This window comes from Macaca mulatta, chromosome 6, assembly GCF_049350105.2.
Source record: "Macaca mulatta isolate MMU2019108-1 chromosome 6, T2T-MMU8v2.0, whole genome shotgun sequence".
Lineage (NCBI taxonomy): Eukaryota > Metazoa > Chordata > Mammalia > Primates > Cercopithecidae > Macaca > Macaca mulatta.
The window spans coordinates 162553590-162571217 of record NC_133411.1 but is presented as its reverse complement, the minus strand read 5'-3'; the positions used below and the strand labels follow the sequence as shown (position 1 = coordinate 162571217).

At 43.0% G+C, this 17628-nt stretch overlaps 1 protein-coding gene across 2 annotated transcripts in view; it reads right to left on the bottom strand.

Moving 5' to 3' along the window:
* GRIA1 (glutamate ionotropic receptor AMPA type subunit 1) overlaps positions 1 to 17628 on the bottom strand; it is a 322496-nt gene that overhangs the window by 98196 nt on the left and 206672 nt on the right. For both annotated transcript variants that reach the window (NM_001265785.2, XM_015141276.3), the window contains 3 exon segments: positions 5567 to 5937; positions 14733 to 14939; positions 15650 to 15760. In NM_001265785.2, the coding sequence (NP_001252714.1) occupies positions 5567 to 5937; positions 14733 to 14939; positions 15650 to 15760 (689 nt within the window).

Below are 17628 nucleotides of genomic sequence, written 5' to 3'. Positions count from 1 at the left end.
TCTCTGGCCTCAGTTTCCTCATGTGTAACATGGAGTGGGTAAACTAGAGCATCCTATTGATCCTGCCCAGAGCTAATAGACCCTGGCACTGTAGTTCCATGTTTTCCAAATGCTTCCTCCCCCTTGGACTCACCCTTGATTCTTCCCCCACTCATCCTCATAGATCCAATACATCAGCAAGTCCTGTCAATTCTAGTCTCAGAGTGAACCATAAATCCATGTCGATGACCATCATTATAATTTCTATCTCTGTAATTTCCCCACGATGGCTGTGAGAGCCTCTTGCTTGGTCCCTCTGCTTCTACTCTGGACTCTTCTCTGCCCCAATTCATTTTCCTCATAGCTCCCTAGAGTGGTATTTTAGCATACAAATCAATCCTTCCCTTGCTTAAAACCCTCTAATGGTCTTCTATTGCATTTACAATAAAACATGAAATTTAAAATGTGACCACAGGGCCCTGCACGGGCCTCTGCCTCTTCCTCCAATATTATCTCAAACCCCTGTCCTTTCGATTCACAGTAAGCCAGACACACTGGTCACTCCTCCAGTCCTCGAGAGCACTAAACTCTTTTTCACCTGAGAGCCTTTGCACATGGCTATTTATGTCTCTTAGCTCTGTACAAGTCTAGCTCATTCTCACCCATCAGCTCCTCAGAGAAACCTTCTCAGAACACTCCAAGTAAGACTTGTTTAATTCCACTTCTTGTATTATCTATTGCAACAGCAGGTTCATTTTATTCATAGCACATCCCAACTTACACATTCACGAACGTTTGTTTAATGTCTCTTATATCACTATACTGCCAGTTCCTTGAAGCAAAGGCTCCTGCCCTCCACACTCCAACATCAATATATCTTCATATCCTCAGCACCTAGAACCATGCCCTGCATGTCATAAGCAGTTAGCAGTATCTGTTGAATAAATGAATGATCTTGACCACACATACAGGGAAATGGACGGGAAATGGACCAGAAATGAAAGTTGAGGGAGCTAAAGATAAATTTTGTCTGTGATGATTTTTATTCCTTCTTTAACATACTCCTCAAAATCGAAACTATCTATTAAAAATAGATCTTTGGGCTGGGCACAGTGGCTCATGCCTGTAATCCCAGCACTTCAGGAGGCTGAGGTAGGCAGATCACTTGGGTTCAGGAGTTCAAGACCAGCCTGGGCAGCATAGGGAAACATCATCTATATAAAAAATACAAAAATTAGCTGGGTGTGGAGGCTTGTGCCTGTAGTCCCAGCTACTCACAAGGTTGAGGTGGGAGGATAGCTTGAGCCCAGAAGGTCAAGCTATGATGTCAAGTTATGCAGTGAGCCGAGATTGTACCACTACACTCCAGCCTGGGTGACTGAGTTTTAAAAAAGTTTTTTTTTTTCTTTTCTTTTTGAACAAGAAAGAAGCAGGCCTAAAAGTGAATTCATGGGTCCCTTTTTAATCTCACCATCAACTTAATTAAAAAAAAATTGTAATCTGTGATCATAGTTGAAGTGATTTTTAACCTTCACTGTTAAAATGGGTTATATAAACCAATTTATTGAATACACATTTCAAAGGGTGGGTGGAGGAGTCTTTAAAGCATTTCACTAGCATTCGCTGGCATACACCATTGACTGTGCTAATTCTGGATTCCAGTGCAGAAAACATTGACTTTAGGCACAGTGGCCAATATTGTCAGTTGATTCCCCCAATATCGATTCCTACCCTGCCTACTCTAGAGGCTGGGAAACCTAAATTCTTGCCTTCTCAGCCTCTCTTGCCACTAGAAATAATCATGGCCACTGTCCTGACCAATGAGAAAGAAGCAGACATCTGTGTGGGTTGGAGAGTATTTTGTTAAGCTTTTGTTCTTCTGATCCAAAAAGACAGAAATAGAAGGCAACACTTTTTTTCCTTCATGCTGTTTGAACATGGACACAATATTTGGGAACCGCCATCTTATGAACAAGAAGAAAAGGCCAAGATAATTGCAGAATGGCCAATCTGGATTTCACCACAAGCCACTACCTGCTACCACTTTCTTACATGTGAGAAAGATAACCCTCTTTACTGGGTTATCTCTATCTTTACCATATTACTATGGTCAGGTTTTGATGTTATTTGCAGACAATTACACTTGGCCACATTTTGTTGGTTTTTGGTTACTAGACATTAACATCAATTTTGAAGAGATTAGAAAGAGTTAAAGCTACTTGTGGCTAAGTGCAGATACATGCAATTCAGATGAAATTGATTTCCACAAATTCTAGATTAGTAAGGGTTTATGACATTTTCTTTAAATAAGCAGCAAGATCAGTTAATTGAAGCTCATTTGAAAGGATGTTGGATGAATGCCAGCTTTAAAAGCCCCTTCTACTATAGCACCCAGAGTGTCTAACACAGTACCGTGCATATCAGAAGGTCATGAAACTTACTGACTTCATCAGGAAATATATAAACAACAATGACAACAAAAGTTTCTATTGATGTTTTTCATTGTCTGCTTAGTCTATAACTTTGATCACTGTCTTAGCATCCTTGTCTTTTTGTCTGGGTCAAGGTAAGATGAAGTACATGTCTCTTCCCTTCTACATATATTTCCAAGAAACATTTTGATACATTCTCACTCTCAAGGGAGATTTTACAGGCTCCTAAACTCTGGATTAACCTTTTTATCAAGGCTGGCTTGATAAAAAAGTCCATCTCAAGTGGATCAAAGTTCTAACTTACTCTGGCAGTTCACCCTTGTGTCTGTCCGACCTTTCAGCCAAAGTCAACAACCCTTCCTCCCAGTTCCTATGAGAAAAAGCCTTAGGAATCCAGATATTGCTGGTCTCTGGAGTAAACCACTGGCTATTTCTGCTTTGTTAACGGACTTCTCAAGAAGAAGGTATTAGGCTTTCAAATCAGTGTGAGCCATGGTGGCATTGTTTCTTCCAGTGAAGTTTAGACAAAATCCAATTAAAAAAATCAATAACATAATAAAAAAAAGCATCCAGTTGTTGCACTTCCTGTGTGAAGGCTGGGTACTGTGTTACAGGTTCTATACGTGCTTTTAAACCTTCCAACGACATTTGAGGTAGGAACTGTTATTTCCATTTTATTAATGAAAAAGAGGCATAGAGTGGAATTGTTTTATTAAAATCAGGGAGGAGGGAGGCTGGGTATGTTGTTCAGTTTCCTCTTCACTCTGTGTCAACTCCTACGATACCCTACTGGAACCCTCAAAAGTCCAGAAAGCGTGGTTTGAAAATCCTCTTGCAGCCAGAGGTCACAAACTCAAACACCCTCTGGGACCAGCTGAATAACACAGGAACAAAGAAGGTCAGATTGGGGCTGGGGTGAACCTTGAATGCGCGGACCTGTTCAAGAGGACAGCTACCACTCAATTTTGGACAACCATTGCCAAATTCTGTACAGATTAAACAAAAACATGTCTGACAGAAGATTCAGTTTATGGACCACAAGATTGAAACCCCTGGAGGAATAGTGGGGAGAAAGAAAACACACCCTGAGATCACAGCATAAAGGTGCTGTGAAAAGATGAGATGCTCACTGATGAAGGAAATAAAGGAGAAAAAACAAGTTCATGGGTCTTTTCTGACACCTGTATGTTGTGATGGCCCTACATTATACTGACTAGTTAGGAATTGTTTCTTCCCACTGTTTATCCACGGGCCTGATTTATTTTTAAGCAAGCCCTTCCCCTGCTTGGTTCTCTCTACTCTTCACCATGTGTTTGCCAGTATTGGCCAAGCAGCCAGTCTCACACCTCCTCTCCCACGCACCCCCCCACCCCCCACTGTCTTCTTATTTAAAGAAAAACAAGATTATAATGAACGATGAGACTTTCTAAGTTATACAGCAGGCAAAATAAGTCCTGAGGGAAGCTTGTTAGAAAGAATTTACTCCATTGCCGCTTAGGGATATTGGTCCTCATTGACACTGAAATGCAAAACGTAGATGGGTGGTAAAGATGCCTCCAGGACATGTCTGTGAGACCTTGATATTATGCACTTATGCCTCCAGATCTATCCATGGAGGCCAAATTCTGAGCCATGACTCCCTGTAGGCTTTTGAAATTTGGTAATCTAAGAGAGTGCCTACTGGAAAAAGAGTTCATAGACATTAAGCAACTGTAAAAAGAAATAGAGTCAGTGTTTATTTATCAGGCAAATTGGTGGGGTATTGTGGCATGCACATCCAGAATGTAGTCAAAAGAACAGGAGGTCAGTAAATGTGGGACTTGGTCTAGACTGGCAGCTTTCCTACTTTTTCCCCCACTCTCTCCTGTCCACTCTTTCTCTTTTCTTAGCTTCGGTAACTTTTTTTTCCAAACTAAATTGTGTTCACAAGTCCAATATATAAAACAGACAAAAATGGAGCTATTCTGATTCCATACTGGGGGCTAAAATCCCACTGATTTGGTTACCTGAGTGCTTTCAATGCGATATCTGAGGCACCACTGAGAAATTCCATTTTCTTTTTCTTTCTTTTTTTTTTTTTTAAGACGGAGTCTCACTCTGTCACCCAGGCTGGAGTACAGTGGCACGATCTTGGCTTACTGCAACCTCTGCCTCCTGGGTTCAGGCGATCCTCTCACCTCAATCTCCTGAAGTAGCTGGGATTACAGGCACCTGCCACCACACCCGGCTAATTTTATTTTTATTTTTATTTTTATATTTTGTATTTTTAGTAGAGACAGGGTTTCACCATGTTGGCCAGGCTAGTCTCAAACTCCTGATCTCAAGTGATCCACCTGCCTCGGCCTCCCAAAGTGCTGGGATTACAGGCATGAGCCACCACGCCTGGCCTGAAATTCCATTTTTTAATCACAAGAAACAAATTTACATCATCACTGGAACTAGATTATTTCCAGAGTCTTACTCAGAACCAAAGAAAAGAAGAACGTTTTTCTCGTGAAGATGAAGACGCCAACATCTACTAGGGTGAGGTGACTTTCCGAGGGCCACATAAAGGGCCCATGTGCTAGAACCAGTGCTAGAACTTACTCATAGTCCAGTGCTCTTCCCACCATGCACAAGTAGTAAAGGACAGCGTTCTGAATCTCAGCTCACTTGCCTACTAACTATGTAACACTGGCAAGATAGTCAACATTTCTGTGGTTCCTCATTTGTAAAAAGAGACATGATGGGAGTACCACCTTATGTTCGTGTAACGACTTAATGAGATAAGGCATGCACGGGACTCAGAACCTTGCTTGGCATTTGGTAGGTGCTTCATAAGTGTTAGTTGTACCACACATTGCTTCCTTCTTTCCTCTGTACCTTTCAGCTACAATGCATCAGTCATAATTATGCCTATTAACCTTGACAGAGCACATCAACCATACAGCAGACAGAGATGGCCCAGCCACAGGATGATCCAGATAATCCACAGCATACAATGGACAGTTGACTGTAAAGAATAGTTGAAAAACCGAATACAGTGGAGTCTGACATAATTCATCTCTTTACTTTCCAGTATTTTTTTAAAAAAACAAACCAACAAAAACAAACAAACAAACAAACAAAAACAAAACCATAGCATTAGGCAAAGGGATTGAGAAGAGTTGACTGACCTGGGAGAAATGTCACATCCTTGCTGCATGAAGGCTCCCAGAGAGAACCACAAACTGTTGAATATCCCAAACTCATTGGACTGGTCACTGGTTGTCTGGTCCCGTCCTTCCTCAAACTCTTCACTGTGCCATTCATAGGGACTGAAGCGGCTGACCAGGAAGAGGACGACACTCACTCCAATGTAGGCAAAAACAATGCACATCCAAATCTCATAAGCCAAAGGATCAAGGAAGGAGAAGACGCCCGGCTTGGATTTCTGTGGTTTTTTAATCATGATGGAGATCCCCAAACTCATAAATGGTTTGGAGAAATCTATAACTTCTTCCCGGACCAAAGTGATAGTTAAGGGAGCCACAGCCACATCTGCTCTCTGAAAAAAAAAAAAAAAAAAAAATGCAGGTGAGCTCAGCAGCCCTTTTCATTCTTTCGTTTTTCTTCTCATTGTGACTATTCTTTTGTGTCTTAAAGGATATGAGAGTGGGAAAGAATCTTTGAAGTCCAACCCCTCCTACTCTATAAAATATTTTTGATGAATGGATGGTCAGCTCAATATCTTACAAGAGATTTTCTAATTATTTGACAGTTCTGAATGTTAGAGACATCTTCCTCATGCTACAAGAAGGAAGCTGTTGTGATATCTGCTGTTTTTGCTTGCTCAGCAGCTCCCCCTACTTTCTCTGGCAGGGGAACCATTCTTGCCCCACTCTCGGTCCTACAGGTTGGAATGAGGCTGATCCCTCTGGCTACATGGGGAAGCAGGTGACCCAGGTCCCAGTCAATCCATGTACCCCACTCCCCTGGCCAGAATCATCCATTCAGAGATGACATAGGATTCAAATGGGTTTACTGAGAACTAGTCCTAAGAGATTCAGAGGATGACCTCTGATGTCATAATTTGGGCCACTGTAAATTCAGGGCTTACCCTGGATTCCCTAGGAACCTGTGTCAATACATCCCTCTGTATTGACACAGAGGAATCCAAGAACATGAGCCAATGCTTCGGTTTGCCTAAGCCAGTTTGAATTGGGTTTCTTTTTCCTGCAACCAAGATAGTCCTGACTAAAGGCAAATTTAACTAAATAGACATTTATTGAACACTTACTATGTGCAATCTCCAGACTGAAAGTTGTAGGTAGACTATGGTCCTCACCCTCAGGAAATTACAAATTAGTAGGAGACATAGAAACACACAAACAATTTTCCAGTCTACAAGGTGAAAGGGGTATGTGTTATCCAAGATATACAGAGTACTACCAGAGACCAGGGAGGGATTCATTCTGGCTGCGGAGATAAGGGACTGCATCTTGGAAGAGGTGGCATATAAAGTAGGCATTGAAAGAGGTGTAGGATTTTGACAGGTTGCTCTAGCATGGAACAGCATTCCAGGAGGAGGGAACCATGGGAATAATAGCCTGTGATGAAAAGGTAAAGTAGTATTGCAGTCATTTTCTTCTTCAGGAAGAAGTCTAAGAAATACATATATAACACAGTTTTAAAATTTCAAATCCAGCATGCAGATAAACATAAAAAGGTTGCAAGAAATATTCATCCAAACTCCAAAGGCTGGAACAATTTGGAGGGCTCAGAAGAAGACAGGAAAATGTGGGAAAGTTTGGAACTTCCTAAAGACTTGTTGAATGGCTTTGCCGAAAATGCTGAGAGCAATATGGACAATAAAGTCTAGGCTGAGGTGGTCTCAGATGGAGAGGAAGAACTTGTTGGGAACTGGAGCAAAGTTGACACTCGTTATGTTTTAGCAAAGAGACTGGCAGCATTTTGCCCCTTCCCTAGAGATTTGCAGAACTTTGAACTTCAGAGAGATGATTTAGGATTCTGGTGGAAGAAATTTCTAAGCAGTAAAGCATTCAAGAGGTAACTTGGGTGCTGTTAAAGGCAGCTGTTAAAGGCTGTTAAAGTTTTATAAGGGAAGCTGAGCATAAAAGTTTGGAAAATTTGCAGCCTGACAATGTGATAGAAAAGAAAAACCCATTTTCTGAGGAGAAATTGAAGCGGCTGAAGAAATTTGCATAAGTAATGAGGAGCCGAATGTTAATCCCCAACACAATGGGGAAAATGTCTCCAGAGCATGTCAGAGGTCTTCACAGCAGCCCCTCCCATCACAGGCCCAAAGACCTAGGAGAAAATTGTTTTGTGGGCCAGGCCCAGGGACCCTGTGCTGTGTGCAGCCTAAGGACTTGGTGCCGTGTGTCCCAGCCACTCCATCCATGACTAAAAGGTGGCAAGGTACAGCTTGGGTTGTTGCTTCAGAAGGTGGTAGCCCCAAGCCTTGGCAGCTTCCATGTGGCATTGAGCCTGCGGGCACACAGAAGTCATGAACTGTGGTTTGGTAACCTCTGCCTAGATCTCAGAAGATGTATGGAAACGCCTGGATGCCCAGGAAAAAGTCTGCTGCAGGGGTGGGGCGCTCATGGAGAACCTCTGCTAGGGCAGTGCAGAAGAGAAATGTGGGGTTGAAGCCCCCACACAGTGTCCCTACTTGGGCACCTCCTTAGTGGAGCTGTGAGAAGAGGGCCACTATACTCCAGACCCCAGAATGGTAGATCCACTGACAACTTGCACTGTGAGCCTGGAAAAGCCACAGACACTCAACACTAGCCTATGAAAGCAGCCAGGAGGGAGGCTGTACCCTGCAAAGCCACAGGGGCATAGCTGCCCAAGACCATGGGAACCCACCCCTTGCATCAGCGTGACCTGGATGTGAGACGTGGAGTCAAAGGAGATCATTTTCGAGCTTTAAAATTTGACTGTCCCATTGGATTTCAGACTGGCATGGGGCCTGTAGCCCCTTTGTTTTGTCCAATGTCTCCCATTTAGAATGGCTGTATTTATCCAATGCCTGTACCCCCATTGTATCTAGAAAGTAACTAACTTGCTTTTTTTTCAGATTTTATTTTATTTATTTACTTATTATTTTTTTTTAGACAGAGTCTCACTCTGTTGCCCAGGCTGGAGTGCAGTGGCACCATCATGGCTCACTGCAACTTCTACCTCCCGGGTTCAAGCAATTCTCCTGCCTCAGCCTCCGAGTAACTGGGACGACAGGCTTGCACCACCATGCCTGGATAATTTCTGTATTTTTAGCAGAGATGAGGTTTCACCATGTTGGCCAGGCTGGTCTTGGACTCCTGACCTAAAGTGATGCGGTCACCTTGGCCTCCCAAAGTGCTGGGATTGTAGGTGTGAACCACTGTGCCTGGCCAACTAACTTGCTTTTGATTTTACAGGCTCATAGGTGGAGGGGACTTGCCTTGTCTTAGATGAGACTTTGGACTGTGGACTTTTGAATTAATGTTGAAATGAGTTAAGCCTGTGGCGGACTGTTGGGAAGGTATGATTGGTTTTGAAATGTGAGGACGTGAGATTTGGGAGGGGCCAGGAGCAGAATGATATGGTTTGCTGTGTCCCATATCATGTGGGAGGGACCCAGTGGGAAGTAATTGAATCATTGGGGCAGGTCTTTCCCAAGCTGTTCTCATGAGAGTAAGTCTCACGAGATCTGATGTTTATTATAAGGGAGAATTTTCCTGCACAAGCTCTCTCTTTGCCTGCTGCCATCCACGTAAGATGTGACTTGCTCTTCCTTGCCTTTCACTATGATTGCAAGGCTTCCACAGCCATGTAGAACTATACGTCCAATTAAACCTTTTCTTTTGTAACAAAACAAAACAAAACAAAAAAACTAAAATAAACAAACAAACAAAAAGAAATATTCATCCTTAGGCACCCAGCACATGGAATCACCAACCATGCCTTGCTCTCCTGTCTTTCCTACCTCTCTCCAATGGCAGAAGCACTGGCATCTACTCAATAGAAATCCACTGCTGCTGTTGGCCTGAGATCAAGAGATCCTGGAAACCTAAGAGGATTTCCAAGGACAGATGCCATGGCATTCATTTCTGAGACGAGAGACATGCTATGCAGGTCTGTTCAAGGCAAATGTCTTTCTCTTATGCTGTACAACAGTCCAGATGTGAAGCTGGTGACAGATGCTGTGCAGATCAGGGCCCTACCCACTCACCAGCTGGCTGTTGCTTAGAGATTTCCTCTGGTTACTTTCATTGTCTGGGATTATTGAGAAGGTGCTTTAAGTGGAATAGAAATCCTGGCTTCAGGATGAATTAAGTTCTCACTTGTAGAAAGAAACTTGCCATTAATCAACTTGAAGTCGGATGTAAATTTCACAGTAATTCTGTTTTTTCCTCCAATACCCACTGCATAAATCTTGATAATTTTTACAAACACAAGACACTGTAAGGGAGAAGGTATTTATTTTTGTTTGTAAACCAACAGAAAAAGAATGAGGGAGAAAACTAATGGAAATGACTTGGAGGAATTGACCACAGCTTATCCAGAAGGGAGGTGGATGAAGACCAGCTCTGAAAGGGGTAAATGATATTGCAAGGATTTGTTGGATGCTTCCTAATGTGATTTAATAAGAGTTCATAGACTGGAAATCATTGATCTATATTGCCTTTTTTTTTGGGACAGGGTCTTGCCTTGATGCCCAGGCTGGAGTGTAGTGGTGTGATCTTGGCTCTGCAACCTCTATCTCCTGGGTTCAAGCAATGCTCATGCCTCAGCCTCCTGAGTAGTTGGGATTACAGGAATGTGCCATGATGCCCAGTTAACTTTTTTGTATTTTTAGTAGAGGTTTCGCCATGTTGGCCAGGCTGGTCTCAAACTCCTGGCCTCAAGTGATCTGCCCACCTCGGCCTCCCAAAGTGCTGGGATTACAGGTGTGAGCCGCCACACTCGTCCTGTTCCATACTGTCCTAAAGCTTAGTTCGTTTTGTAGTTCAAAAATGTGTTCAATAGAACATTATTTCTGGAAGGATGGTTAATAACATGAAAATAACATAAAAATAAACATGTTTGGGTCAGGACTTCCCAGAACGTTTACATGACCACAACGCACTGAGAATTTCCAAGAGGGGTAAGTAGAATGTGGCATTTCCAGAACTATTTGGTCATGGGTCATTCATCTTCCTAAGTATCAAGAGGTACCCATGTATGCAGGATAAACACATACTGGGAGATGGTAAGTTCAACTACTTCATTTTACAGATAAGAAACTCATATCTACGGAGGGAAGGTTGTTTGTGCAAAGCAGTAGTATTTTAGCTTGGTTAATATCGACTGAGAGGCCTCAGAAGTTGATTTCCACCACCAATAACTGAGGTTCTCACTGGAGCTTCGCTGGGTAGTGGAGGTCACAGCGGATTTCAGACCGGGCTGCTCTTCTCTACAACTCGCTGATTCTGTTGCCTCAAATGAAACAGTTGTCTTTTTGGATGCCAATTTCCTCATTTTAGAAACAGGCATAATAATTCTTGTTTTACCAATTTCACAGTCTTGTTTTGTGAGGGTCAAGATAATTCAAAATACATGAGAGTACTGTGAAGTGTGAGCACTCAAAATTACTTTCTTAAACTGACATCTTGCGACAATGGTTCTCAAACTTGAGAGTACAGTAGAGTCACCAGGAGGGCTTTTAAAGACACACACGCCAGAGTTTCTAGATTCAGTGGGCCTGGGGTGAGATGTGAGAATCTGCATTTCTAATAGGTTCCCAGGTGATGCTAATGCTGTTGGTCCAGAGACCACACCTCTAGAATCACTGACCTAGCAGATCCCAAAACAAAATATGTGACGTCTGGAAACTATCCTGGGAAAACAGCATATAGTTTTCATGTGGTAGAAAAAAGCATAAAGTGAATAAAACTATCAGAAATGGAGATCTGCTCTGAGCCAGGCACTGCATAGATGAATATTCCCCATCACAGCCTGTGGTGAAGAATTCATGCTCCTTGTGTCACAGGGGTGGCCCCAGAGAAGTCATGTGGCCAGCAAGTTGGCAGAGTTGGAACTCAAATCCAGGTGTCTGTCGGCAAAGCTCACTCTCTGCTTCACCGAGACAAAGGACAGACAGGAAAGACAGCTGTGAAGGAGGCACCAAGATATACCATGTGAGGAGCAGAAACTTCATTTGCAGCATATGGCATCTGCAAATGCAGACATTTGCTGTTCTCTCAGTTAATATTGGCTTTACCACCTAGCATTTGGATGGTGTGATTTCTACAGAGGCAGCATGTCCCAGTGTGGAGTACAAAAGCCAGAGCTGCATGTTCTGACTCTGCTTTCACTCGCTGTGTTTCCTTTGCCAAATTATCTAACGTAGAGGGCCTCAGTGTCCTCATCTATCAAATGTAAACAGTAATCTTACCCACCTCATGGAGCCGATATGCAGAGTAAATGAAAGAATGTGAGTAAAGTATTCAGCATAGCACCTGGCACACGCCACATGATGAAATGTGACTACTATCATTGTTGACGAGAACAAGAGGGAGCAAAAGGAAGATAAGAGAGACCCTGATTGACTTAGTTATTTAGAAAGCCACAGAAAGAATAAATTTGGAGGCCTTCAGATGAATTTTTCCTGATCTCTGGTGGTTGGTGGTTGAGAGATGCTTCTCCAAATCACTCAGTTCTTCCCCAAGGGAACAGAAAAGGAAAGCCAAACTAAAAAGAAGGGCTGAACATCTGATTGGGGCCATCACAGAGTCTTCAGAACACAGTTTTTTTTTTTTTTTTCTTTTGAGACAGAGTCTTACTTTGTCACCCAGGCTGGAGTGCAGTGGCGCGATCTCGGCTCACTGCAAGCTCTGCCTCCCAGGTTCACGCCATTCTCCTGCCTCAGCCTCCTGAGTAGCTGGGACTACAGACACCTGCCACCATGTCCAGCTAATTTTTTGTATTTTTAGTAGAGATGGGGTTTCATTGTGTTAGCCAGGATGGTCTCGATCTCCTGACCTTCTGATCCTCCCACCTGACCTTGCGGCCTCCCAAAGTGCTGGGATTACAGGCGTGAGCCACCACACCCAGCCAGAACACATTTTTTACTTGGCAGAGGAACAGGCCTGATAAAGAGGAGGCTACTGGGGCAGGGCTGGCTGCTGAGGCACCCACAGGTAACTCCAGCTGGCCTGAGCCCTGCTGTGCCAGTGACTCACCACCAGCTGTGTTGGCTACTGGGGGTGATCCTGGCATTGTTCTGCCCACACCGCAGACTTTTAACCAAGGAAACCACATTACATGAGGTGAAGGTGAAGATAAATGCTAGAGAAGGTGAAAAGTGCACAGCAGTTGCCATGGGGATGACCTTAAGAGCTTGTTGGGAGTTCCCATGGAAACCAGCCTCTAGATGCAGCATGTACCATCCAGTTCTCTACCTTTTGTCCATGGAGCTTCCCAAAGTGAGAGGCGGTAAAGGGAATAAGAAAGGGGAGAAGCACATCCCATTCCCCAACTCAATAACCACCTTCACATGTCATCTCGAAAGCCACCTCCCTGAGGAAGATTTCCTTTATTCCATCTTTTTCTTCTTTGAATTCCCTTTGTATGTCTCTCATGGCCATCATGGCTCCTCTTGCCCTGATATGAAACAAGAAGATTTATCATCCTCCTCAGTGGCTGCTTGTCCTTATGAGCACTTAACATTGACCTGGGGCTTGCCATATGCTTTAGTTTCTGTGAGTGAAGCCGTGGTGGTCCCTTCCCTGCACAAGGCAGCTGGAGGCCTCTTCCATTGCCTTTTGTTGTCTCTCTACTCAAATACCTTCGTGATCTCCCAATGCCTACTGAATCATCCACACTCTTCCTCTTGTTATTTTTTACTCAAATGTATCCCTGACTACTCTTCAACCCAAGTCCTCAACAAAAGCTATGCATTTTCTCATTCTCCTCTAACACCTTACTTATTTCCACCACCATCTTATTGTTTATATTTTAAAAATTCCTGGGCTTCTTTTCTCTCGTCTGTTTATTATTATTATTTTTGAGACAGAGTTTTGCTCTTGTCGCCCAGGCTGGAGTCCAATGGCATGGTCTTGGCTCACTGCAACCTCTGCCTCCTGGGTTCGAGTGAATCTCCTACCTCAGCCTCCCAAGTAGCTGGGATTACAGGCGCCTGTCACCACACCCAGCTAATTTTTGTATTTTTAGTAGAGAGGGGGTTTCACCATGTTTGCCAAGCTAGTCTCAAACTCCTGACCTCAGGTGATCCGCCTGCCTTGGCCTCTCAAAGTGCTGGGATTACAGGCATAAGCCGCATTGCCTGGTCCCTCTGTCTGTTTAAATATGGTCATTTTTCAAGTTTCACATCCCCACTGAGGGCTAGACAAACTCTAGTTAGCCCTTAGCTGAGCCACACAATGTAGACTGCTTATTCTATACTACCTTTTACTATTTTCTCACATTGTCTTTTCTACCCCATAAAATGTTAAAAGATGGGGTCTTTTCTACCTCATAAAGTATTAAGCAAAAGATCAAATCTTTTGCTTCTCAATAATTCCCTAAATGCTTAAAACAGTGTGGGGCATTCAGCAGCTTTTCAAAACTGCTGTAATTTATTGAAGATTTTGTAGCAATTGTGCATGGAGTTATTTCAAGAGTGATGAGCATTATAAAGATAAAATAGATCTACCCCTGTTACACAGATAACCATTATATAAGGCAGAGTAAGCCATTAAAAAAACTCTGCAACTAAATTCTATAGGGGAGGCGAGAACAATTAAAAGGGACATTCATACCTATTATGAGAAGAAAGAAACAACACCCTGAAAAAAGTACCATTTGATACAGGTTTTGAAGGAGTGGGATCTTAGGGATGGAGAATGGAAGGGAGCACTCTAGGGAACAGAGTAAGTGAGGGACATTTGACTGAATTGGAAATTTCATGAGCGGGCAGGAAACTAGAGAGGCAAGTGACTAGAAAGTTAGGTTGGATCCAGATGCATTTAATACCAGAGAATAAACTGATACTGAGAGAGCCACAAGTGACTTTTTGTAGGCAACTCAGCAGTCTGCCTCAAGAAAATTGATCTTGGAGCTATGCTGTCCCCTGTGTTGGACAACAATAAACTGAAGTCACAAGACTCTGAGTGGGATTGAGGGAGCTGGGACCGGTAACCTGAACAAAGAGTGTCTTAAGAAATTGGATTTTGGGTGACTCATCTGTTCAGCAGCAACAACACTCAATTACAGGGTTTCATAGACATCTGTGGGCAGGGCCACCCAACCACCAAATGATTTCCTGTCAAACCCTCTGCCTCCGCCCTCTAATTTTCTGCCGTGCGGTGAACTTACTCCATAGACCAGCTCTCCCACCATGCCATTCCAGGCCTTCGTGTCAGGGTCTCGGGCTCCGTATTTTCCATCACTGACGATCTCCAGACGGTAGGAGTAGCCCACGTGCTTGGCAATCTCTGCCGCCAGCTCTACACAGTAGCCCTCGTAACGGTCATTGCCCTCAAACTGATTGGCGTTCTTCTTGAGCATCACATAAGGATCTTCCTGGAAGAGAAATGGGGAGATAGGAGAATGTGGGTTACGGGTTCACCTATGGGGAGGGAGGACTTTGTCATGGCATAATATCACGTTTGGTTAACACTGGGGAAGGCTCTCTAGCCCCTCAATCGACTTCCTAAATGTCTTCACTCCTTAGCCCATTACAAGCTTCTAGGGTTAAGGAAGTAAACTTTGTTAAAATAAGAATGTTTCATCACTGAGATATGGCATACAGCTTTTCAAATTATGTTCCATGAGATTTTGTATTTTTCAGAAATACCTCTGGGGTCATCTTGAAGGAGAAATAGACCCTAAACAGACTCCAGGTTTCTCATGACCAGTCACCAAAAATTACAGCATCTTCACTTATAACTACTTTATGTATTGGACTTTCTTTGAAAAGGGCTTCTATTGAGGGAGGATGGATGAAAACCAGAACAATTTAGTGTCACCCTCATGTTTTTAAATATGGGAAAGCTGGCTCAAGAGAAGGTAAGTAACTTACCCAAGGGTGCAAAGGATGAGAGAGTGAAACTATGAGATACAAAATGAAAACTCAGAGCCTCTCACTTTCAGGGCATTCCCTTTTCAACTTGCTGCTTTTATCTATTACACAGTTTGGCAAGAAGAAAGGCTAGCTTTCAGTCCTGGTGGAAAACCCCTGTGCTGGCCTAGCTTGAATCCCAGGTAACCTTGATGAAGGACTGAGTACTCACTAGGATTGTTGTGACGATGTATGTTCTGTTCTGAACACTTGAATTATCGCCCCCAGCTTGGGCATCGGTGGCTGCAGGGACAAACTTGTCATCTTCATTCCAGTAACCGATCTGTTAATGAGAAGAGGGTGGAGATGTCAGGTAGGCCAGCCTCCTCTGAACTGGCCTGCTCTGGATCATCTAGTCAATACTAGAGACAGGAAAGTAAGGAGCTCATGAAGAATTGGACACACTGAGCTCTAAAATATTGGTAAACAGAAACAATAAGAAGCATAATGCTTTTATTATTTATTGGTAAACAGAAACAATAAGAAGCACAGGTACCCCCAATTTTGCCCCCAGGGAAAATCCCCAAAATAATTGGTTCAGTTTGGAAATTGCCCCCTCCAAGGGATAAGGGCTTAACTGTTTACACAGCCATACTGCTTTGTACAATGCAAGCCAGGACCATGGGATTTAATTCCCTGCAGTTGTTCACAGGGCCAAACCCCTCTTTCTCCCATGTCTACTAATCCTGCCCTTCAGTGAGCTCATTCTGAACTATAGTTGGAATCATATAATTTAAACATTACATTATTTTACTTTATTTTTAGGTTAACAGTATTTTTCCATCTAGATTTAACTTCCTAGGATGGTTGTTTATCCTTTATTTTTTAAAATTTCTTCTGTGTCCAAGTATAGACTATTATAATAGTATAGAGGAGTGCCTAAAAATTATGGTTGACAATATTAATTTTTCAAATTTGAGTAGGTTATTTATACTAATTCATTTTCCAAGGTCTTTCAACAAACATTAATTGAATTGCTATTGTGCGTAAGGCTCTGAGCTAAAACATTAATGTTGCCTGTTGTGAGGCAGGCTTGATGAGATGCAAAGAAGTCTGAGAGATAGGCCTCACTCTGAGAACGCCTCTGGTCTACCATGGGAAGACATGACATGACCGCAGAAGTGACAAGTGAGTGGGCCTAAGGAGTTCAGAGAAGCAAAAGCCAAGTGTGGGATCTTATGCAGGGAAAAATGCAACAGGAGGAATCAGGGCTTACGATCATGAGAGATGAATGGTCTGGACCAAAACCTTTCAGGTTAGGGAGAATATGAGCCAAGATATGAAGACGAATCTGACCAGATGTTTAAGTTCTGTGGGTCCTGGGTGGAAGATGGAGTTAGCTCAAAAGGGCAGTAGGTATCTGGGTATAGGTAGCAGATGGTTTTGAAGGCCAGGCTAAGCAGTGTAGACTACACCTCTAGGCAACAGGGGGTCATTGAAGGTTTGGAAACAGCAGAATGACATGACTAATACACACACCCACACACACCCACACACCCTAAAGCTATGCCTCCTATACTTGTCTCTCTTTATCTCTGTCTCTAAACTCTATTTGCTTTAGACAATTGTGCTTTGTTTTGTGATCATTTTACTGGCTCTAGATACAAAGGAAAAAAGGAAAGAGAACTAGAAGTGCAACGCAGAAGGATGAACAGGTCTATCAACAGCCAGAACTCAGCGTAGACTCATAAAAACTGAGGCGCTTGCCAAATGGTCAGCTGAAATGTCATCTTCACCTTGATGTCCTTCCCAGTTCCTTCAGTTGGAAATAGTTTTTCCTGTAATCTTGCAGCCATTAACAACAATAATTGCCAGCACTGATGATGCTCTTGCTATGTCAGAGGCTAAGTGTTCAACAGTTTTCATGCCATTTCGCCTGGCTTGTGGGAGTATGTTAATTTGCCCAAGGTGAAGCAGCTGCAAAGTGGTTGAGCTTGTCCTAGAACCCTGACAATCTCTCTGCAGAGGCTGCGTTTAGCCACTATGCTGTTCTTCCTAAGAAGGAACTGGGCTCTGGACTTGAAATCATATTAGTTATCATTTATTGAATGCTTGCATTTCAGGGACTTTTTAAAGTGCTTTTTATGTTTTAACTCCTTTCATCCTCACAAAACCTGCAAAGTGGGTAGTTAATTATCTTTTCAATTTTAA